At 39.4% G+C, this 25,407-nt stretch overlaps 1 protein-coding gene and 1 long non-coding RNA gene across 5 annotated transcripts in view; one reads left to right on the forward strand and one right to left on the reverse strand.

The window, feature by feature from the left end:
• LOC118223426 overlaps positions 1 to 25,407 on the reverse strand; it is a 96,464-nt gene that overhangs the window by 37,869 nt on the left and 33,188 nt on the right. The gene's annotated exons all lie outside the window — the stretch shown is intronic.
• LOC118223425 (E3 ubiquitin-protein ligase Midline-1-like) overlaps positions 1 to 25,407 on the forward strand; it is a 56,578-nt gene that overhangs the window by 14,547 nt on the left and 16,624 nt on the right. For 3 of the 4 annotated variants that reach the window (XM_035409930.1, XM_035409931.1, XM_035409928.1), the window contains exon 2: positions 11,876 to 12,597. In XM_035409930.1, coding sequence (XP_035265821.1) covers positions 11,932 to 12,597 — 666 coding nt within the window. In that variant the 5' untranslated portion in view covers positions 11,876 to 11,931. Of the gene's footprint in view, positions 1 to 8,437; positions 9,095 to 11,875; positions 12,598 to 25,407 lie in introns of those variants that run through there. The other variant, XM_035409927.1, reaches the window with a different exon arrangement.

Below are 25,407 nucleotides of genomic sequence, written 5' to 3' on the forward strand. Positions count from 1 at the left end.
GTTGGTTTGAATCCCAGATTGGGTATTACCCCTGTGCCTTTATGAATGATATCCCCTTGGGTTTTGAATGGGTTATACATATATAGTCTCCCTGGTTAGTGCATCTGCTAAACACATACAGAATGTAATGAAGTGCTGCAGCCCTGTGAAGGATTTTATCTGCACTTCAGTTAGCAGTTTGATTTATTTGTTGTATGGTGAATGATGAGGAAAATGTTGGATATCAAGGTGGGAATCTTGGATTAAGTAAAGTTTTAAATTATGGTGTCTGAGGCATTTTTCACTTCCTGATAATTTACAAATACTGATGGTAACTGACTGAGATGAAGTCCTCCCGCTTATTTTCAGTTTACCTTCTCTGACTGAAAGTGGGCTATTGAAATCTCTAGTTGTGTATACATACAGCATACTTTAATGGTCATGTATATTGAGATGCACAAATAGAACAGAAATATATTTTAAGGGCTTATTAAGTAATTGCTTACTAGCTACTCCCACATTGAAAGCTGTTCTGAGAAAGCTGTCACAATGCCTTTTGTTCCCTTCTTGCAATACCTGCTTTCTTTGATCATTTGTCTAGTAAGTACACATGTAGTGTTGCCATGGAAACCTTTTTAGAAGGATTTAGGGACCAAGAGAGATTGAGACATGAGACAATGAGTGAGCGGTTTGTTGAGGTTGGAGGAACTTTGGAAGTATGAGGGCACATTACATACATTAAACTGTATCCAAAATGTTGGGACAGTCACAGAAGCAGTCATGTGGAACTGTATTCATAAGTCCTTGTATTTTCCTTTTTTAGCATGTTAAATGGACTTCCATAAAATACAATTACTTAATTAATTAAGTAATTGTTGAAAGGTAACCATATATCCTTTTGGAAATGTTTGCAATTGAAAATGGCAACAGGATAGCAATTATTTAAAGGGTTTTACAGATAAGTACTGATATTAGCATCCATGTAAAATCACAGCCTTTTGAGCTTGTTTGCTTCATAGATATTCTGCATTTCTGCCTCAAGAGGGCACTCTTGAAGCTCCTTCAAAAGTTAGCTTTAGAAAATCCTTTGCATGCCTGCAATGATCAGTCAGTACAGATAGAAGTGATATTAATCCAAATGGTAATACAAAGTACAAGGAAATGCCTTGCACAATAACATCTTAAAAAAGAGTCTATTTAGTGTCAACAAGGATTTTATCACTCAGATTATTTAATTAAATAAACATGCATGCAATGCTGAATCGTATATGTGTATTATACATGCATAACAAGGCAGCGGTTTCCATGACAGCGCAATGCCTCGCGCGCTGCATGACAAACACAGGGGGCGGCTGATGTATCGATAAAGCTCAGCGCGCGCTGGGTGACCTTGCGGTTGCCTGCGGAACGTGACTGATGGAGCCTCCCCGTCCGAACGGCCTGACACAGAGAAATGAGCCCCGGAGTCGGCCAGCCCGAGGATGCCGTCACTGTAATCTCCGCCATCTCTTCACACTCCGGATCTGTGCTGGAAAAATCCCCCGCGTAGCGCGATAGCTTTCACCAGCGGGGCCCCGGGAGCCCGACAGGCGGCCCCCGACCTGTCAGTCTCTCTCCCTTCCTGCCCTGCTCTCAGCTACCTTTCTAGCCGTTTGGGAGAGGCAAACACGGTCGATGATTTGCGCGCCGGTTACGAAACGTCAGGTTTATTCGTTCGCGTTCCGTTGCCGCGGCGTGTGTTGACAGCATATCAAAGGCATTGCCGTCTGTGTACCCCGCAAAGAGAGGGGTGAGGGGAAGCTGCCCTCGCAAACTGTGAACGGTTTCTAGCGCCGAAAATTGCGTTTTTGGGCGTCGGCTGGAGCCAAGTCAAAGATTTGACCATCTGTTTATCTCAAATTGCATACCCAGTACAAATTGCAGGTTTTAGTTTATGGCAGAAACAAGTAGAAACAGAGCTGCAGAGCTTTTGGGTTTTTTATGCTTGGCTTGTAATTTGTGATTAAAAAGCCCCCCCCCCCTTTCAGAGGGGGTCAGGGTTGAATTTTTGTTCAAGGCTAGTTCATGATTCCAACCATACATTTTGGTATGTTCGGTTTCGTGTGATTATGCCGCTGTTGTCATTTATGAATGGACGTGCTGAATGTGTTGACAGCTGTGAAAGATGATATCACTGAAACAGCTGGAAGTCATTGGAGTAAGAACAAGGGCAATATTTAGGTTTGTTTGTTGTAGCTCTTGTCAGAAAGGAGAGGAAGCAGTTTTGCTGCTGATGACCATGCGGGGCTGTGGGGGAGGAAACAGGAAGGTGTGGCAATACTGATAACTGGCCGGACTACCTCACAGAATGTTCAAAAGGGGCCTTGGACTTCACCATAATGCCCAGAAACTTTAGCAACAAACATGTCAACTGATAAAATGACATATCCATAAAATAAAATATAAGCCTAATGAAACATTCAACTGCAAGCGATATGATCATGCAGTTTGATTTATGGATGGGGGGGGGGGGTAGATTTAGTGGGTGCTTAAATATGGGAGGCTACAGGAACTTCTGGGAGATGGAGAGCCTATGGAAATATTTTTGTGTAAACATTGTATTTCTGGACATATACTGTAGTCTTACTCCTTACTACTCCTTTTTGTAGTGCTATGTAAACGTTTGGTTTCTCTGCCTCACCAAAATAAATGAGCCTGATCAAGGTTGCAGACCTTTATCCCTGTGACTAAACCTTCTGTGGTGAAACCTAGTGGATGAGGCATCATTACTGTGCCCTATTGAGACAGACAAACTGACAGACATACCCATCCAGCCAAACATGATTCTATTTGGGAGAGAGTAGTAAATATAGAGCTGTTTGGTGTAAAAAAAAAAGTACAGAAAATGCAACATTACCGTAATTAAGAAAACAGATAACTGAGAAGAAGCCGGCTGTCCCTTCTCCTTGTGGCTATGTGTTTATCACAGGGGAGCAGGCACTAGTTGCAGAATGCATTCTACTCTATTTGGACCTGTCCAATGGACCCCCAAGGCCCACCAAAACAATCTGAACTTGAGTGTTCTGGCTGCTGCACAAAACATTCCACAGCCTCCAGGTAAGCGCTTTCCCCCCTTTTCCGGGAGAGGCCAGGCGGAGAGCCGGGTCAGAACGCGGGGCGGCCGACCGGCGCACTGAGCTGCCTCTGACGAAACGGGCAGACGCGAAGGCGCTCAGTAACCGCAGCATCTGTCTTTTCAGCTGCATCTCAGCAGAACCCGCCCGCGCTTCCAACAATTTCACGCTCGACTAAACGCTGAGTGCGGCAGCTCTGCAGTCTTAGGGTGGGGGGGTGGGGGGGGGGGCAAGGGTGAGGGCGAACATCCTCCTCCTTTCCTTGGAGGTTCTGCTGCACGTAACTCAGACTCAGAGCATAGCGGCCCCCGGAGGAGTCGTAATGTGGTGTGGCATGGTTTTGCATGAGAAACCGTCTTACATGTGCTGCGGTATCACATGCAGCATGCTACTGAAGTGTGTGGTATGCTCTCTGCTCTCTGAGTGTTGGGCGATGGGGCGCATGGAAACATTGATGTACGTGCTGCTGAAACCGGTGCGTGTGTTGGTATTTTCAGTGAGTCACGAGCACCTCCAAATTTTTACTATTTATTTGTTTTATTTTTTAAACTCTGCAAAATAATGTTACACGGTATGGCAGATTGACTGAGGGAGATTCTGCAGAATTCTTTCATTTGTAACTGAAATTTGAATTTAAATAAATTGGATTAAAGGTAGTAGAATTTATGTTGTTTACTGAACATCAAACATTAATTTGGACAAATGAAATCTATGAAACTGTGCAAATGAAATTCTATCTTGTTTTCAACATAGTACTAGTAACAGTATGTCAAGGATAACAAAGAAAATGAAACTTTTTTTATTTATTTCACCATTTTCAGATCAAAATCATGTTCAAGAAATGAATTGTAATTTATCAGCAATTCTCGATTCAATGTATAATTAATTTGAACCCTAGCTCATTGCCTTACTTCCACCAGTACCTATGGGAAGCAATTTCTCATTCTATGTACTTTCCAACTATAATATGGATGGTAATTGGTGTATACCACCACCTTTAGTTCTGGAGTGTACTGACTTGCAGTCATTTTGAAAGTGCAGTAAGCATATAGGCTTGAAAAGGACACACCAGCCATTCACAGACTTTGCACTCAGCATAGAGAGTAAAGGCTTGACACGACTCACAGGAGTAGACCACGTTGTTAAGTTTATATTTGCTCTCCTGTGTACTCTTCAAAAAGTTAACTGACTAGGATACCTGTCACACACACTCGTACATACATACACATGCGCATGCAGTTAAAACATATATATAGACAAAGAAACAGCCACCGTTATCATTGGCTGAGCTCACACGTAGTTCATCAGAGAATTAAACTACATACGCGCGCTCTGATTATGTTAGATAGGTCAATGCGTTTGACCTACTTTCAGCGCAATGCTCCAAATGATGCCAGCATCGGTTACGTCAAGGCACTGGGTGGGCAATTCTACCCTCCATTCCGCGCAGAAAAGCATTTTTTATGGCTATTTGTTCTACCACTCCCTCACAGTGACAAAGCGTGTTATATAAACTGGCTCTGAATCATCTCTCTGCTGTTTTAATAGTTCTGGACTGAAATAATTCAGAAGGGATTTAAGGGTTTCACACTTTTTGACCCGCTGACATTTAAATTTGCATTAAATTAATTTTAAAGCTCATGCCCTGGGTGGTATAAATCTTTCTTTTATTATAATTATTAGAACTGGCACACTCTTTGCCAGAGTTTCCGGGCGTGTATTGCATTGCTAAAACTGATGGAAGTAAGTGGCTGTGCTCAGCTCCAGTGCCATTTTATGCCCGTCAGTCTGAGGGTGCTCTGGCTGGCCAGCAAGGTTCCCGTCTCAGGGCATATCTCGACTTGAATTAAACGCCTCCTCGCTACACAGGTCACTAAGCAATTCAGAGTGAGTGTTAACATTGTCTCAGTCTTTTTTTGCATATCTTTATCTGTTCTCAGCCAAGGAATTTTCAACAGGGTTTTTAGAGGAAAGCATGGTTGAATAATTGAAAAGAGTGAGCACTGTACTGTACATAGTGAGAGGAAAATGCTAGAACCTTCCTGCTGGCGATTACTTAAAGATTCAGTTCATTTCAGACATTTACAAACAGTGGCAGTGGTAATTGCAAACATATTTGGTCAATTTGATGTTTTAATGTATTTAATAATGACAATTATGGCAATGATAGTTGTTGTAGTAGTTGTTGTACTTTATTTACAACTATTCCAGTAGAAAATGCATTATCTGCAGAGGGTAAAAAACAACATAATGCTTTAAACCTCTTTATTGGGGGGCGATCAAATAAATTGTTTCAAGTAAATGTTGTAAATGTTTTGTAAACAGAAATTAAATAGAAAATATTAGAAATATAGATAGCAATATTTAAAGAGTCAAAACAAGAGGACTCCTGAAGGACTTTGATGTGTCTTGTCATCTCCAGTTTACTTCCAACAACCCTATTACATTGGCGGGTTGACCTGGATGACTTAAGGGTTAGGACTTGTCATATTGATGTAACAAAGTTGTTGGTCTACCTGTACAGAGTAAAGAGGGATGTACGGGAGTGTATGGGTAAATTGTAGGCACAAGATAGAAAAGAGCAGATTGGTTTTCAGTGAGAAAGTGCAGAGATCTGAAGGGACTCATCAGCATTTAGGAGCCAATGTAGTGAGGGATGGTATCAGCAGAAATCCCTACTAGCTTTAATGTTATTAAAACTCAGTTTAAGATAAATAGCCCATTATGATAAATAGCCTGCACAAGAAAGTAGAATTTTTATTCAGATGCATAGATGAAGACAAAAAACCATGAAGCAAGAATCCAGTCCATTCAGTTGGCATGTCTCTGGTATTTGGATATGAAAAATGCACAACATGAAGAAAAAAACGTTTCATAATACTTGCATTAAAAAAAAAATGTTTACAGGCACAAAACTTTGCCAGATATACACAGAATGCTTAGATTGCCCTTTAATTCCATGCGTATGTAGAGATACAAATATTTACTCCAAGTAAGGTTTTTGCGGCCTTTAACGTCAGTGCAGAAATAAGGAACTAGTGTTGCCACTGAAGCTGAAGGGAACTGATGACTCTGACAGGCTTCCTGCCCTGTATGCAGCACGTACTGCTTCATCCCCTCCCCCCGGGGACTGGTAAGATCACCCGGGCCAGGCCAGCCGCTGATTTGCCATCAGTCGTCTGTCAATGTCCTGCACAGCCCATGATTCCCCATGCTCCGCTGGAGATTTTGAACTGTGTCACTTTATTCACAGGCATAGCACACATGGGCCTCGACAAACTGATTACGGATACAAGGCCAGGGCCAGATCAGTGACAGAACTCAAGCACCTAATGATTTAATGGGACAAAATTATGTTTTTTTTTTTTTTTTTTCTCTCAGTTGTACATTTTTTCCGCATTACCATTTCCTATTTGATTCAGACCATGGCTATGTTCTTTTGGATATTTTCGTTGTAGGAAAACTGCAACGACCTCTCCCTGGCAAGTTGAATTACTAAATGATTTATAGTAACATGGACAAATCACATCTATAATATCCATGTCCTATACAGGACATTGTACATGCAGCAGCTTTGGCCTCAGTTTATCTCCATTATTGTAAACATTAGCATAGCATGTTTTGGAGAGTAAACAGGACAAACAAGTTTCTGAAAACAAAGAAAAGTTTTATGTAATAATATACTGTCGTAGGGTGTGTTGGTGGATAAACGGCAATAATCAAAACAGGAATTCTGAAAATGGCTTAACATGATAAAAAAATAAAATGAACAGAACTCTGTGGCTGGACTTATACCTGCAATAATTTGCATAAAATACAATTCCACCTCAGTTTGCTTGAGGAAAATAAGCAGCCCTCTCCTGTAACATTCAATGGTTTCTTTTTCTCTTACAATTTTTATGTGCCACATTCCCCTTTCATTTTCTCCTGTTTGGCAGTTATTTAAGTGGATGTAAAATATGATTTATTTATTTATTTAATTTTAAGAAGAATGTTAAATGGAAATTAAGCATCTAGTCATTCTGGAGGATAGTGCAGCTATGGGAAAATACACAAATGTTATTTTGTGTTATTTAAAACACACACACACACACACACACACACACATAAACAATTCAATACAAAGTATTTACCCCGTTTAACTTTTCACATTTTTCTGTTACATTCTGTCATTTTAATGCATTTCAGTGTTTTTCCCCTCCACCAACACTGAATTCAACACATTTATGATACAAAAAAATATTTCTCTACCAAAAAAATGAACTTAGTAGACAGGCCTTTGGCAGCAATTAAAATTCTGAGCTGTCGGTCATGACCGTACAAACTTTTTTCACTTACATTTTGGAATTTTTGCCCATTCGTCCAAGCAAAGTTGTTGCGACTCTGCCAAGTTAGATGGAGGACTTCGGTGGACAGCAAATTCCAGGTCATGCCACAGATTTTCAATAGGATTTAAGTCTGGGCTTTGACCGCAAAATTCTTTCTTGTTTTTTTGCCCATTTCTGTAGACAGTGTGACCTTGGTGGTGTCTCGGTCCTGCTGTATTGTTTTCATTTTTTTACAGTGGACTTACTGGTACTTCTAGGAAGATTCAAAGCTTTGCCAAACATTTGTTGTCTGTTCCTTGGTCTTCATAACAGTGTGACTGATCTGATTTGCTCTGATGTTTCATCAGTTGTTGATCTGATCTGCTGTAACCACCAGATCTGGTGATATTTATTATGTAATCCTGCAGTTGAACACAGGTGCGATATATTGGCAACCTGTCTCCTGCCTCTCTCCCAATGCACACTGGGATAGGCTCCAGGACCCCTTATGACCCTGACCAGGAATAAGTGGGTAAAGATAATAAATGTGTGTATATGCATATATAACAGCTTTGCTTTATAATATGAGGCACATTATTACTCACACAGTCAAATGTTATCATTTATAAGTAAATAAACTCTAATAGAAAAAAACGTCAGGTATCAGATGACTTAACTCTGAGCCTTTTACCATGCAACCAAAATGTACTTTAATGCCATTCAAATTTGGCAGCATAGTTTGTATTTCAGTTCAAATAATAAAAATATATATTTACACGATATCACAAATACTAAAAATGCCACCAGAAATTGCCTACTGCCCAAAGGTTATGTCCATTATCATTCGTTTCATGGTACTGTACATTGACCAGTAGACACGGATATGGTGTGCACACATCAAACTATGGGAAGTGTGGAGAGAGCATTTGTGTAGATAGGTGATCTGCGAATGATCACACATCACGCAGACACACGCGAGTAACACAGCTGTCGCCAAACAGTCACGGAGGAAGACAACGGATTGTGATGTAATCTGCCAGTTCCAGGTCAGCCTCTTGTTCAGGAGCTGCATGGGTCATCACAGATCCTCCTGGCACTCTGCTCTCGATGATTCACACTGCCTGCCGGACTCGTTTTAATCATTTTGTTTCGCATGCTTTTTCTTTTCTCTCTCGCTCTCTTTTTTATTTTATTTATTTGTTTTATTTATAGCGACAAAGCACAGAAAAGTTCTCAAAACAGGACAGCGCTGTGCGAGCGTCGACTCTTGGGGGTTAGTAGGAGTGGGAAACTGATACGTGACGTTTTTTTCACTCGATTACAGTTGAATGGGCTGGGTGAAACGACACAGACACACCTCTCCTGTTCTTTTGGTACGGACGCGCTATCGCTTGCCCGGACTGTGCTCAGTGCTTGTCCTCCGCTCTACGGGCACTGATGGGGGCGATTTAGGTGGAGCTGGCTTCACTGGAATTCTCGGTCATCTTTTCCTGTTGTGCCGCATCAGACACCTCCTGCTCAATGACAGCCTAGATCTGGGATTACCGGGCTACGAAGGACTACCATCTGGCTCCTCTGACCTAGAACAGTTTTGTCTTTCTTCGTATTCTTCTTAAATATGCATTTATGATTTAGGCTGGAAGTTCCCATTCTTCAGACATGTCTCAGCGATGTAAATCGTGGCGAAATCCATCGGTATGTAAACTCTATGTGAATGTTAAGTCTTTATGTCCGGTTGAGAGCAGATAATGTAGGCTACAGCTCTATGAGTTGGCTTGTCTCCAGGGTGTACTTTTACGTGCTTTGTTTAACCTTTCTTGTCATTAGTTCTTGAACACGTTAACAAAAGTTATTTATAGTTCCTGTTATTAGTGTGATTGTCCATTGTGCCGAGTACGTGTTCTCTCGTCATTTAGTATGTTGTTGCAGTTCAATTAATTTAAATTTGTCAGTTCTTTTTTTACCCAGGTTTATGGGATTTCCGACATTGAATAAACATAACTGCTCTTTCAGTGCACGGCTTCTTTTATGTAGAAGATCAAGACTATTCCTAAATTGAATTTATGTTTACTTGATTTCAGCTGACAAAGTTAAAAGGGAAAATGACTTAACGCAAAAGATGAAACAGTGTGTTGTGTCCTTCAAATCTAGCAGTGCGATTTATTCCTAACTATTTGGATTATTAGAATTATTTTGCTGGATAATGTCTTTTTTTTTTTTTTGTATTTCCATTTCCTATTCGTATTTTAGTATTATGGTACAGTTTTGTGTGCTTATACAGAGGGCAGAAGGTTGCCAGATTGTCATGAAGTAGGCTGTGGGAGAGGCTGTACCATAGTCTGTATCCTAAAAAGTGGCCCCAGCACAATTAGTGTACGCCTGGCAAGTAAGAAAGATAACCAAGTTTTTCAATTTGTCAAACCGAGAAGTATAGGCAATATGTTCCATTCTGAAGAGGTGTTGACAATGACCTATCTTAACCCCAGTGTTAATTTAACATGGCCCGTGTAAAACCAACATAATCTCAGGTGGGTGACATGAGTCAAAGTAATAATTTACAGACTAAATTCGATAATATATTAACACACTGAATATACCTATATTGCATACATTTTTCATTAAACTGCAACAATGTCTGGCTTAAGTGGTTTAGTCTTTAACATCTTAAAATATACATATATATATATATTTTTATCTTAAGTAGAAAATTTCAAATTGTTTTAAGTTCCTGCTTGCTTGACAAGTGAAGGTTTCAGTGAATCAATCAGTCTCATCTCACTGCCAATATTTTTGTCTCATAACAAACAAAATTTAATAAATTAATAAATAAAATTTGAAGACTTAAGACTAAAATACTTGGCTTATTATTATTATTATTATTATTATTATTATTATTATCATTATCTCAAGTTCCCTTGAGATAAAATATACATTAATATTATTATAGTCTACCTTGCTCACAATTCACAGGCTTGATTTATTTTTTTATTTATATTGCACATAATGTAATGTGAAAAATAATTGTCACAATATACTTCACAGAATACCTTTGTCTAAAACCCTGACAGAAGTGAGCATAGGGTAAGGAAATACTCCCTTGGTGGTGTATAGGAAGGAACCTTAGGAGGAGCCAAACAGGGAGAGCCCATCTTCTTATGGCCGGCTTAGGGCACTTGCTCATGGTGAAAAACAAGTCAAAGTCCAAATCAGGCTAAATAAATTCAGGAATTAAAATAATTGAATAAGATAAATTAATAAAATTGCAAAAACACCGCTTTGCTATATACAGTGCTTGTGACCAATCAGAAGAAACCAAGCTCAACATGTGATAAACCACTATGACCAGGATGCACAACTGTAGCATGCATTGCTTGCTTATTGTGTGGTCTGAGAGTTGCAGAGCAGCCACATGGTTTGTGAATAGGCTGGAAAAACAAAGTGTGGGGCTTGTGTCAGGGCTAATTGCTGGATCTTCACATCTTCAAAGGCCGCCATGCCTCGGAATGATAACGAGCTTTTGCCTTTTTTTTTCACTCTTAATGAGCAGAGGTATGTTCCAATCAGCTCGCATTGTTAAACAAGGCCGGTACAGTTTGAAGGCGTGCAGCTGGGGTGTCGAACTGTCTCGTAACAAAGGCTCAGTGTAGTTGCACTGCGTTCTGTTGGGCCATAGACATGTGGAAGAATGGACGTGGCTTCAGCTTCGCTGGGCCTTCTGGCCATTGGCTGGCCTTAACCGTGGGAGTGCACCTGGAGACAGTGTTCCATTCCCATTTTCAGTTTTAATTACACAAGAAAACATGGGGCATTGTTCAAGCCTGTAAGTTCTGGGGCCAGATTCACTCAAAACAAACACAGCTGTTGGTTGAATACAGATATGAAAAACGGTTGTACTGATGAAATATTGTGTTTGTAGAGTCATAGATTGGAATACTTGTAGATTTTGTTAGTTGGAAAAACAGGGCAAGTTGGGGTCTGATACCTATTTGTTTTGTGAATTCTAAATCTTGGGTTTTGGTCACAAACAAACAAAGATGCTACTAATTATGCATCCATGCTTAACACAAAGCTTAACTAAGCATGACTGCACAAATATGTGTTTCAGAACATTATGTTCTGTATTTTGTTTGTGGGTTTGTGCATCTCTATCATAACAATTTGAAACAAGTAAGAAAAAAATGTCACAATCCATAATTGTTTTTAAGTAGACATGTCTACTTTCAACCAATTCTGTGTATGCTGCTAAAAAAAAAGTATAATCAAATCATAGAGTGCTCTAATCACGGTTTTCGTACTCGTAACGCTTGTCTCTGTATATCTTGAATGGAAGCAGTACATTTATTAAATCCCATTCTGGGAAAAATGGCCACCCCACCCCCCAGCCATCACCACCCCCCCCCCCCCCCCCACTCCCCTCCAAAAAATAAAGCTTCTCTGTTTTTTTTAATCAAATCAAATTCTGTGTCACCCTTCCAGATAGCTGACCAGCTTCCCTGGATTTCGCTGACAACACCGCTTCACTTGGACTGAAGATGGAAACGCTGGAGTCGGAGCTGACCTGCCCTATCTGTCTGGAGCTCTTTGAAGACCCCCTGCTGCTGCCCTGCGCCCACAGCCTGTGTTTCAGCTGCGCTCACCGTATCCTGGTCTCCCACTGCGCCTCCAACGAGCCCGTGGAGTCCATCAGCGCTTTCCAGTGCCCCACCTGCCGTTATGTCATCACCCTCAGCCCCAGGGGCCTAGAGGGACTCAAGCGCAACGTCACCCTTCAGAACATCATCGACCGCTACCAGAAGGCCTCGGCGAGCGGGCCCAACTCCCCCAGCGAGACGCGGCGCGAGCGCCCCCCCTTCGACGGCACCGCCATGAGCGCTCCCAGCGAGCGCGTGCAGTGCCAGTTCTGCGAGCAGGACCCGCCCCAGGAGGCAGTGAAGACCTGCGTCACCTGCGAGGTGTCCTACTGCGAGGAGTGCCTGAGGGCCACGCACCCCAACAAGAAGCCCTTCACGGGCCACCGGCTCACCGAGCCCCTCCCGGACGCCCACCTGCGCGGGCTCACCTGCCTGGAGCACGAGGACGAGAAGGTGAACATGTACTGCGTCACCGACGAGCAGCTCGTCTGCTCCCTGTGCAAGCTGGTGGGCAGGCACCGCGACCACCAGGTGGCCTCCCTCAGCGACCGCTACGAGAAGCTGAAGGTAAGAGAGAAACGCGCTGCACGAGTCTCAGACTCGGTCACGGGGTCCCAGCTAATCTCTTGATTGATTACGGTGGTTGAAAACAGTGTTTAAGTTCATCCAGATGTTTTCCTCAAATTTGTTAACACAATGTAGGTTTGGTTCATTGCCTTTCCATTTGCTTTTCAATGACCCCATTGATTTCATCTATCAGTCTATAATTGAATAAATAAAAAAATAGCCACTTTCAAAAGGAATCATTTGTCATATTCTCCTGAGGCCCTGCAGTATTTATTTATTTTACGATGCAAGTGTCTTGGATGACAAAAAATGTTGCAGTGAAAAAATTTTTTTCAAAAAGATTATTTAATTTATTTGTATTGAATGTTGCTTGTAGTGTAGGTTTCAGCACAGCTGAATACATGGTTCTTGAGATTAAGACCGGAGAATCAGGTTCCCTACAGGGGGCGAAAATGAATCGCCAGTTCTCAGGAGGATACAGCGTGTTGTAGAAAATAAAAACTTTCGATGATCTGGCTGATTAAAATCCTGGGATGTGAATATGTAGCGTTTATTCTACCTGGCACGCGTCGCTATTTCTGACCTAATGTGGTCACGAGAGGATAAATCCTTCAATAGACATTAAAAGTTAATTAAGAGCAATTAACAGCTTGTTACAATTCAGGGGTTGCAATTATGTCTGGAATGAAAATAAACATACACAGTAGGTCCCCAGGATCAAATTGTAAAAGCCATTATGTACAGTTAGGGCGCTTCCGGTGGCTTGTGGGATTGGATGTTATTGGAAAAGGCTTGCACATTGAGACTGACGAGGGACATAGCCTGTGATTTTGTGTCTTCAAATGAAACCATTTATAAAACTGGTGAAGTATATTTTTATAGCTAGATCAGCTTGGGAGTAAGGTCAGGAACAAGGACTTCATTTCAGAAGAATGTTTTTTTCTCAATAAATTCCATAAAATTTGTAATTCGCCCTTATGGGGACTTTCCACTCTGTACTTTTTTATTTTTTTGAATACACGTTCAAGAGTTCACAAATTAATATTGTATACCAACTCTTACTACTTGTCCATCATATTTTTGTTGCCCAGAAACAGAACGGTTTATTTTTATACTTAAGGGAGGCTTGTCAGTCATAGTTCAGTCCTGTTTGCCCGATGAAAATCTTTGTGTCTTGAATTTTCAGAAAGTAGGAGTATTTTTTTGTTTTTAAAAATGTTTTATTTCTGCTATAACTGCTTACTGTTAATTCCATTAAACTGGATTTATAAATGTATATGAACATTGCAATATGTCAGAATATGTGTCAGAAGTGAATAGTCAACAGGCATTGCGCAATTTAATTGCTTAAAAATATATTGTTTTTCAAGCAGTCCGAGTTTTCGGTCTACAGTTTAACTGTGTTGAGACTGAAGTGATAAGGTGAGTGGGTGATATATTTCCTTCCGTAAAATTCCATGTGAAGCATCTATGATCTAAAATTACACATTTTTATTCATTTCATAATATGCCTATCATCAAATGTATCGCTTTAATACAAATACTTGCTTTAGAGATTGTATATTGATTTTAGATTACAATGCACCGGGCTTATACTGTAATGTAATGAATGATTTACAGAGGGCAACTGGTCTGTGCATATTAAAGGGCATATATTATTAAAATGGTGGATATATTCTTCAGTGTTAGGATGAGTGAGGGCAGGATATCCGAGGGTAACATGGTGACTGTAGCATAGACGGTGTGGAGGAAAGGATAAAATACATACAGCTGTGCAAGCGCATACTGTAACAAATACTATGCAAACATTACATCAGCAAAAAAGCAAATCAGTGGGACTACAAGCATTTTCAGTACTTTCAGCATTGTGCCAGATGTTATTATATAATTGTATTTAAATGAACAGATTTTCTCACATTTGCATTGTTAAAAAGAAAAAAAAGAAGTTAATTTATTTGTGCCATGATTCAAAGGTTTGATAGGAGGCAGGGTGGGACCATGGCTAGGGGAACAGGCTAATGACAGGACTACCAGGCATTGTGATGCACTGCTACTGTATGTATGAACCACTTGTGCAAATATTCTTATGGATAATGAGTCAAGATATATATAGTCAAAGATAAAGTTATTTTCTGAGGAAATGCATTGCATAAAACTGTCATTTTACTGCATAGTGCTTTTACTATTTTATAGGACATCACATATGATTTAGAGTTGACAAAGTGGTCATACAAAGTTTCACAGCAGATGGGATTAATTATTTTCCCATATTGGTGCTGATTAGTAACTCGCTGTCCACTCTTGTTCATGAGGCTATAAAGAAAGGCCACTTTGGATTGTGTGCCCTTGACCCTCTGGACCTGTGAGAACCGGTCCTTTGTAGCACTGTGTCGTGCCGACACACCCCCTGCTGATGGGACTCAGTCGCGATCCTCCGAATCTCCCGCAGCGAATTAACACGCCGTCACTGAATGGAAAATGAAATGGATAAACACAGCTGCATGTACAGTAAGGGCAAGGCTTTTCATATGGTAATGTCTCCGGTTCTACGATTCTTTCATAATGAGAGGCCATAAAGAGAGGTTACAGGGTCCTTTGAACAAGTCCTTAATGTGGTACAGTATCAGAATGTCTGCACGTACATCATGGAGGCATGGAAATGTGTGATAGGCAGACTATATAGCCTAACGCAAAATATTTTCACAGGACTGTATTTAAACAAATATACATAAAAAAGTATATATGACAATGTCTGAAAGCAAAAACAATGCATTTTCACATATGTTGTGAAGTATAGCAATATCTTGATAATATATTTAATTTCAATATGTGTTAAGTATGGTTCATTTTCATAAAGGGGTGGTACGGCTTATAGTTTTATCCATTGTTTCTACAGTAATGATTGTACACAGTCATGGCTGTGGATTTCTCTTTGTAGAGTACTGACCAGTAATGCATGCTCAGGACAGGCCCGTAAGTGAAAGCCAGTTGCTGGAACAATGCGTAAAGCTGCGTGGTGCAGCCCCCACATGGACTTTATTTGTGCCCGTGTTCATTGTGGGCCGCTGCTGTTTCGCGTTATCAAAAGAACCGAGACAGCAGGAACATGTACTCTGTCTCCCAGCTGAGGGATCAGACCGCTTGTCATGAATGGCCTTTATAAAAAGAAATGAAAGGACTCGGAACAGGGCCCTGAAAGAGGGGGATGGGCCAGCACAAGCTTCCCAGATGCATCGCATTACCACCGGGTACTAGTAAGGGGTTTTCCACTTCTATTTGCTCTGTGAAGTACTTGTAAACCTTATCTTACTTTAGATCTGAAAGCAGGGTGAACAGTTCAAATGCCTATTATGTCAAACTATACTTATCTTGACTCAAAACCTACCACACAGTTCAACCAAATGACTTGTATGAATTGTGTGCATCATTAACTTTTTTTCAAAACATGACAAATTTCCATTCCAAATTCTAAATATGAACCTTAATTAAAAGGCTACCAAGCAGGCATGGTGCTGGAGAGCTGCAGAGACTAATGTGTTTTGTTTTCAACAAAAAAATCAGCAACAAATTCAGACCCAGGACATCAGTTGAGTTAACTTTGCAATCAAATGGTTTAACTGATCAAAAAAAGGACCTGAGTAACAGGAAAAACCAGCAGTCCCTGTTGTTCTCTAGGACCTGGGTTGTAGGGAAAAGTTTTAGAAAGTAATTTTCTCAAACCAGTTAAAAATATGTGGTCTGGACTGTCCACAGATGTAAAAGTAGTTCATTAACTGTAAAAGGGTGTAAACACTACATGCTATCAGGTGTTGTTTTGACATTGGCTGCCTGTCAGCCACTTATGTGCATAGTCAAGGCAAAATACCAAATTAACTGGAATGCCGCTTTTCTACTTCTATAAACTATGAGTACTGAAGGCCAGTCACAAACATGTATTATTATTGAGTGCATTGGGTTGAATTTTAGCAAATATTTAATAATATTTAAGCCTTAGTCAGACTACCTTGAAGTAGGTTATTGTCAGAGACGTGATCTGACATATATCATTTAAGCTCATCTGCAACTCTAGAGGTAACCTTGACCTCAGCAAGCCAAATGTTGCAAAGTCTATTTTCTCTCTCTGGTATACACAGTAGGTTTCACCCTAATGAGAATAAATCTACTGAATTAGTATTATTATTATTTATTCATTTTTATTTTATTATTATTATTATTTTTTTTTTTTAACACAAACACTTTGTTACGTGTTTTAAGGTCATTTGGTTGTTACTCAGAAATTTGCATGACCTGACGTTTACATAGTGGGCCATGGCTTTGAGTATCTGACACATTCCAGAAGTGTAGCCTGGACAACCTCAACACTGCCAGCTGTCTTGTATATCATGACTGGAAAAGTCATAAACCTCTTTCCCTCCCTTGACCCTGAAGTATCCATGACACTGAAGTAATGACCCCTGAAATGCATTTTTTGATAGTTGTGGATGTTATAAATGAAGAGCGGGGGAACAGAAAAAGCAGTGATTTATTACTGTTGCAAGATATATAGTTACACCAAAGTCTGTGATCTAATGGGTCATTGGGGGACAGAGAGAGTATTGGCAGTGGGTCCACTCTTGCGCTATTGCCTTGTCAGATAGTTTTTATTGTAGTGGTGAAGCAGAAGGCTCCAATAGATTTTACTACTTTCTCTCTGACCTCAAGTTCAATAAAAAATTTAATAAAATATATTTTGCCATACTTCAGTTTTTTCTGACATAGTGCTATATGGACATAAGGTCAGGGGGGGTTTATGTTGTGCTATAATGCTTCCAAGAGCCAGGCTAACCCCTATAATTTACCTTTGAAGCTGATGTATTAACATTTCAAATCTCTCAAGTGTAATATTGTGGAGATGTAGGCCACACTGCAAAATTAAAGCTGTAAATGATGCAAAATTCATGGCATTTAATGTGCCCCATTTCATATCCTCAACACTTCATTTTGCAGGGGCCGTGTTCTTATCAAGACTCCTCTGAGAGAAATAAGATCTGGATGCTGTACACATTAATGTTTGGCCGACTGCTAAGCAGAAGAGAAGTCTTATGTAAACAACTGTACAGAAATATTAGAAAGTCTTACCTTTTTGGACACTTCTGGATGGGAAATTATATCATTTAAATTTTTTTTCAAGTCAATGGGAGGTTTACAACGAAGTGATTTGAGATGACAACTTCATTTTGACAGCTTCATTAAATTAATATTTTGCCTTTTTTAATTTAATAAAACATGGAAGCCTCCAATGGTGCATCTAAATTAAATTCATTCTGTGTTTAATCAATTTTATTGAAGAAATGACAGCCTCCTTATGACACCTATTTGAAGATAATATAGCCTAAGTTTCTTTATACCATATATTTCAATTAAAAAGACTGCATCTTTTTGAATGTACTGTATAAAATACAATTGTATTGTGCTTTAATATATCTATATTTTTTCCTTTATATTTGAAAATATATATTTTCTTCCTCTTCATCTCACTGGAGGAAATTCAGGGTCTCACATTAGTTTACAGTTGTCAGTAAAGTAGACAATGTTGTGATTGTTTAAGAAACCCCTGTGTTATACAGGTGGGGATTATGTCATATTGTTACTATGACATTTCACTTCTTCCTGCTGATTACATCCTCACAAATGCTCCAGTACCACTAACAATAATTCTCCCCATTGGACATTTAGCTGCATTTGCCGATGATGACATCTCATCTTGAAATTAACCAATTACAGGACAGTCGATACACGTAAAAACTTTGTGGCCACCATTATGGTTTTGTGTGGAAGCTAGGTTTCTTGCTAGTTACCTAATAATTGCCAAAAAATAAATAAAAAATTTAACTGCTAAAAAATGCTTTCACAGCTGTATAATGTTTCTTATAAATGCATTCTCTATCATTTCACATACAAAACCCACATAATATTGGTTCATATCGAAAGCTTCATGACTTCAAAGTAGACCATAAAATCTTTGACTGAATTTGTAAACCATTAAAAACATGGTGTAGCCAGCTGCATAGCCACGTTTGATTCATTCATACAAGCTGGCTGGCTACTTACAGCTTCATTAAACCAGCTGCATGGCTAGCTATCTTGCTAACTTCAGCTCAGTTCAGTTAAAATGAAAAGTCTAACTAACATTACTGAACTGTAGCTATAGTAGTTAACCCTGGCTTACATGGCATCAATGAAATATTAATAATTTTAATCTAACTGGGCAGATTACTAGCTGCCCCCTTAACTAGTAGCTACCTCGCTATTCTTTGGATGTTTCATTACAACACCACACCAGCCAGCAACCTTCTGTGCCCTTAACGTACAACTGAAACTAACAATACTGAATAATAATTAGCTAGCTAGCTAGCTCATACCAGTTCACTACAGTTGACCAGCTAACTGTTAACAATATTCCACTGATCACCCGTAATGTTCTGGTTAGCTAGCTACTTAGCTAGTAATAATACATCTAACAATAGAGCTGTCGGACCGGTGTGGCATCCCTCTCGGAACCGCCGTTATGAATAAATAACGTATTGAGTATTACAAACCTATCCAGACAAATGTTTGCCCAATGGTCTTCTACCTGCGCTGAACATTTGTGATGAACTTTTCTCCCAGACAGTGTGATTTTTTATTTTTTTTGCACTGCACCAGAAGATATTTTACATGCAAATCAATGCCATAATGCATAATGATGTGTCACATGATCAGTGTTGTGAATGGTAAAGTCCCAGGTCTGTTGCTGATGTGGCCCACAGACACATACAGGAGTGCCTAATGCCATAGTAAACCGATTAGTATGTTAATTGGATTCATTGAGAAGAGATGCATTTTAATAGAATAAAGTATACATGACCAGGCCCCATCTCATCTCCCTGATCTCCTGTTCCCCCTACATCCCTGAGAGATGTTTGTACTCCCTCGATACTGGATTAATTAATGTTAATCTTGTTTTACAACTGTTGACGATAGAGCTTTCGGGCCCCACAGGTTCTCCCTGAACACGATGGAAATATGTTTTGTTACGTGCCATTTTTTTCTGTGCTCGGTACATAATGGTGTGTGATGGTGAGTAAAGGGCTTGGGCTTGAAATCCTTCCAAAGTTTAAGGAGTATCAAAATGACAAAAAGGGTACATTTTAACATGTTATATGATCTGAATAAGGAAAATGGACATTTGGGAAAACAATGGGGCACAAATGATTTTTTACTGAATGTTTAATATCTAATAATGCAATACATGCCTCTGTTCAGAAATTGAATACATCAACAGAGTATATGTCTTCTCCTCATAACTGTATTCAAATGTTGTTGCTATTCAATTCAGGTGTGCCATAGTCACACTTTGTAATGTTAGTCACTCAGCTTCTGGTTTTGCTTTGTTTTTTCTTGCAATTTACACGCTGACACACGCTCACCAACATTCTTGCTCCTAATGATTATCAAACATCTGTACTTTGTCGCTCAATGTGTTATGGTGACAGGTGATGACAGTTGAGTCAAGGGTAACACCACACCTATTTCCTCTGAGTGTTTTTTGTAACCAGTTCAGCTAAGGGCTCCCCTGTCAATCATGCGTTTACTTTCGTTTGGAAAAGACTGAAGACTTGACAGTCTGACAGGCTTATGGATCTGCGTGTTCTGGATAAAACAGCAGGACAATACTTGATTTAAGATTTGCACATTAATAGGAAATGCAACAAAGAAAAAGTGGGATGTAAAAATGCACCTTAATGTCATGAGACAGAAATACATTCACTGATGTGACATGCAGAACCATGACAAAGCTAAATTGAATATACAATAAATAGATATTTAAATGTTGACATGCAATTATAATGTCTTGAAAGATATTTAACTGTCCCCAAAGTATTCATCCTGTAAACAACATCCAGTGACAAAGAACATACATTTTCTTTGGAGATTTTGACTACTTTTTGTACATTTCTACTAAATATTTAGAAATGTATTAATATTATGCATGTGTATTTTTATTAGATTTTCTTTGTCAAGGATCAGTATAGCTAGAAATATACAAATTCAAACTTGTGGCAAAGTAAAGTCACTTTTGGAAAAACATAGTTATGCAGACAGCTGGGTAACAGTTTTATGTCAATGTATAACAGAAGGTAGACAATATTGAAAACCAGACAAAGAACAGGCATTTGACAGGCTATGCGTTTTCTCTAACATTTAGCTTGGAGAGTGCTGCTTCCTTCCTGAAAAGGCTAGCAGGTTAGGGAAATATCCGGGCGGGGAAGAGGCCCTGCCCTTACTGCTGGAGAGACAGCTGGATCGGGGCTTCCCTCAGGCTGGGTCACCTGATCTCAGCGGCGAGATGAGATGGAAGAGAGATGCCAAAGTGATGGGTGGTGTGAGCCAACTCAGTTTCATTCCAGGACTACTAATTCCAGTTCTTAAGATGATCAGTTGCAAAACAAAAAACTGCATGGTTCTGAAAAGTAAACCCCTGATATTTTTTCTTCTGCATCTGAATACACTTTGCTTGCAATGCTTCCTTCCTCACAACTGTAAAGGCATGTCCAAGAACAGTTCTCTGCGCTTCATTGCTATTGGTCAGACAAGGTGGGCAGAAAGGGTAAACATGATGGTAAATGGTAAATGGACTGCATTTATATAGCGCTTTTATCCAAAGCGCTTTACAATTGATGCCTCTCATTCGCCAGAGCAGTTAGAGGTTAGGGGTTAGGTGTCTTGCTCAAGGACACTTCGACATGCCCAGGGCGGGGTTTGAACCGGCAACCCTCCGACTGCCAGACAATCGGTCTTAACTCCTTACCTCCTGAGCTATGATCACAGTGTTTACATCTGAGAGCACAATGAGCAGATGATTTTTTATTACTTTATCACTACTGAAACAGCAATACGAATGTGATTACTTCCATTGACTGGGGACCGTGGTCTTTAGTTCAGGAAGCAAGCTGGATATCCTGCGGTACAGAGCTGCCGACAAGGGTAGGTAGCAGACCTACCCTAGAACAATGCTAACCCTGATATGAGTCTTGCATGCCAAAGAGAGGTGGTTCATGTACTGTAACCTGTGGAGATCAGAGGCCCGTCCATACTCAGGAATATACCAGTGTAATTTATACGTGCGCATCATACCACTTTAAAGTGCCACTTTCTGAATGACTTTAGTGTGACTCCAATTAACAATGTATCATATTCTTAAAAGGATATAATCAAACTATAGTAACCAGTGAAGACTGTCTTGAATTCTGTCACATAGCAGGAATGATGTAAAAGCACAGTGCACTCTCAGGCTAAAGGGCTGAGTGCTAAGTCGAGAGAGCGGATGTCACTTCAAAATAGTTTTATTCGAGTTGGCTGGAGACAATCAACCATCCATGATGAATGGGAATATTTGTGAAAGTTAACACCACGAGCAGATGGTAAAGTCAGTGTGTCCTTCAGATAGCATGAATTGGTCTTCCAACCAAGTCACAGGATTTCAAGCTATGCAATCAGCTTTATTGAGCTACCAAATGGAAATAGCCTTTCCACAGTTCGGTCAACTGTCACTCACAGCTGCGTTGTCAATGTTCAATATTTCGGAACTTAACCAAAGCATTAGTACCCTTGCACTTTGTTGATCTGTCCTGCTCCACACTGAAGTAGCACACTATGAAAAAAAATAGCACAGGACAAATGTAGCAGTGTTTAATAGGTTACTAACACAGCAAGTTTCTTTTGACCTCTTGAAATATTAAAGAGTGGAAGAATTTGTTTTGTATGTAAATAATAAACATTGGATTTTTAAACTTAGTTTAAATATTTAAGATACTTTTGTTTAGATTCTTCTCAGTTTAATGCTTGTGGTCGCTTGCTAGCTGAACTCAGCACTGCCTCCATACCAGTCTTACTCAAGCCTTAGTTGTGACCTTCACTACTTTGCTTGCTCTCTCGCTCTCACATGTTTTGTTTAGTTGAAAGGCACAACTTCCACTGTACATATATTACAGCTGTATCACAAAAGCTAAAGTACACTTATTCTTTTTAAATGGTACCATTTGGAGTGTGTTTGAATCATTAGCAACCCACCCCACTAGCATGCAAAAGAACATGTTGGCGTTTATTCTTCTCATTCTGCGGTTTTCAACCAGCAGCAGGAATGGGCTTTGGAACATCCTACTGTCCCCTTGTCATGGAACATAATGGTTAACCTGGCACTTTACTGGCATTTAGCAGATGCTTTTATACACAGGCACTTATAATTCATACGAAAGGGCAAAGGATCAGGAAACATTGTCAGTAATTCCCTAGATGGGGAAAGTATCGATCCTAGAGAGACAGTGAGTGCCAAAATTGCAGATTCGATTGATTACTTGTCAACTACCCTATTGAGCATTTAATTAAGCCATACAAACAAGAATGGAATTACCCCAAATTAGAATTTGACTACATTGTACAAACAACAACAAAGAACCACAGGTCAGAATGAAAAAGCCATAGTTAAATTTAATCGGGTGTTCAGGCTAGATAAAACTGCTATAGAAGGGTGAGATGGAGGAGGTGAGGTGCAGTCTGAAGAAGAGACAAATACAAATACACAAATGTGCCTTATTTGCCAAACAACTGAACACAGGGCCAGCTGACTTAGAAACAATGGCTGGGCAAATGTCATACACTCAAATTCCACCTCAGGCTTGATGGGTTTAAAACTTTGAGGGTCTCCCTGCAGGCATAGCAAGTTATATATTTGGGCACTGGTTTTATGAAAAGAAGTTTTATATTTTATAATAATAATAATAATAATAATAATAATAATAATAGTAGTAGTAGTAGTAGTAGTCATTATATTAGTGCAAGTAGTAGTCATATTAGTGCATCTCAAAGCACTGTGGACATCATCACTGATGTGAGTGGTTTATTACAGGCATAACTTATTACTCAGCACAGGGACTAAACAGTTTATATGGTTTGTAAAAATTATCATATTTCGATACTGATATTAGCATAAATAGTTCTAGCCAGAAACTGTTCTAAGTTTTGGCTAAACTGAGTGAAGCATTTTTGCAAGCCTGTGATATTATTATTAGTGTAATCCAGATATAACCTCATTTGAATATTTTTAGACTACATTCAGACAGTTGAATGAGTTATTCTGAGGTACAGAGAGATTATGTAGCTGATTAAAAGTCGCTGTAACACTCATGATGTGCTACCACTAATACCCAAATACACTGCAATTGTGGTAATCCACAGCAACAGAATTTGTGCAAATTTGGTGCTATTTTTGTCCATCAAAACAAGATCCACCACGTACAAAGAGAAAAAGTAAATCACTTGTCTGATGAAATTTGCTGTACAAATGACCATATGGTGTGTTGCATAACTTGCTGTTTGTTGTTGTTGATCTTATTATGCAATGCATATACAATATACAAAAAGTTATATATTTGTCATAACTTTGCCATAATTCTTATTTGGCATAATAAAAATACCATAACTATTCACTGTGCATGTGTCACACATTGTAGCATCTACAGCTACTGTAGTTAACTTCCACAATTGTTTGTTAACCATCTTGTACATAAATGTTACTGCATTACCATTCATACATTGAGGTATTAAGTGAAACTTGAGCAGTGGATTTCAAAGAGATCCAGGGAGTTTCCGTTGGAACCCAAATTGCTCCTCTATATCCGGAACGCCATAAATCTTTTCAAAGAGGAAGCGGTGTATTTATCCACTGATGTGGTCTGAAGTGCCAGTTGGCAGCAAACCCATGCTACCCTAACTATCAATGATGGGAGTTACAGCTGTGAAAATTAATGTCAGGAAAATGGAAAGACGCCCCATTAGAAATTAACATTAAAGGCTTTTAATGAGGTTCTTTGCTTATATCAAAAACTCAGAGCTCACGTAAAGACTGTTTTTCTTTTTTTTTGTATTTCCATTTTGGAATTTCTTTTCCCCGGTAAGTATCCTGTATATTTCCTTGCATTCTTGCATAAAAGACCAACACTGAAAGCATATAGTAGCTCAGAAAGCAGTTGGCTAACCTGCAAAGGTACAATGTAATTTTGCTTAATTTATTCATCCTTCCCCCCTTAAATTATTTTCCCCCAAAAATACAAAAATACAAAGGATTAGTTGAACATCATTATATGTTTGACCTTATGACCTCTATGTTTTTTTTATTTTTTTTTAATTATACAGCTTACGACTGTTTACATTACATTTTGGCATTTAGTCTAGCAGACCTGCTAATGAAAATTATGTGGGCATTTGCTTTTTTTACCAGGGAAATGTAATAAAATGAAAAATGCTCAAGAGTTGTGGAAATTAAACATTTTATGGCTAAATCTCAAGCTACATGGACAATACCCGAGACATTCTTCATTTAAAAACGGCATTCAACTAGCTAGCTAACTAGTAGGCAAACTATAACTGTTTGGGAACTGATGCATTCATTTTCATATGAGTTAGATAAATCTGGCAGTGCACAGTACATCTTGCTTCTGTAAGGCAGTGTGTTTATGACATAACTAACAATGTTGGTAGCAATCCAATGAAGTTAGCTAAGTTGCTTTATAAGCGGGCGATGAAACCAATCAGAGCGATGTAAATCTCTACTGCCGCATTGTAGCCCAGCCATTTAACGCAAATACACATTAAAAAAATAAATAAATAACTTACTGGTGCCTGCTAGATGTGTAACTAAGACTCAGAATTGAAAACGGTACAGATGTAATTACAAAATCTGAGGATCTGCAAAAACAGCATCAGGTGTCATTTGGACATATCAACCACTTA

The sequence above is a fragment of the Anguilla anguilla genome, chromosome 3 (assembly GCF_013347855.1).
Source record: "Anguilla anguilla isolate fAngAng1 chromosome 3, fAngAng1.pri, whole genome shotgun sequence".
NCBI lineage: Eukaryota > Metazoa > Chordata > Actinopteri > Anguilliformes > Anguillidae > Anguilla > Anguilla anguilla.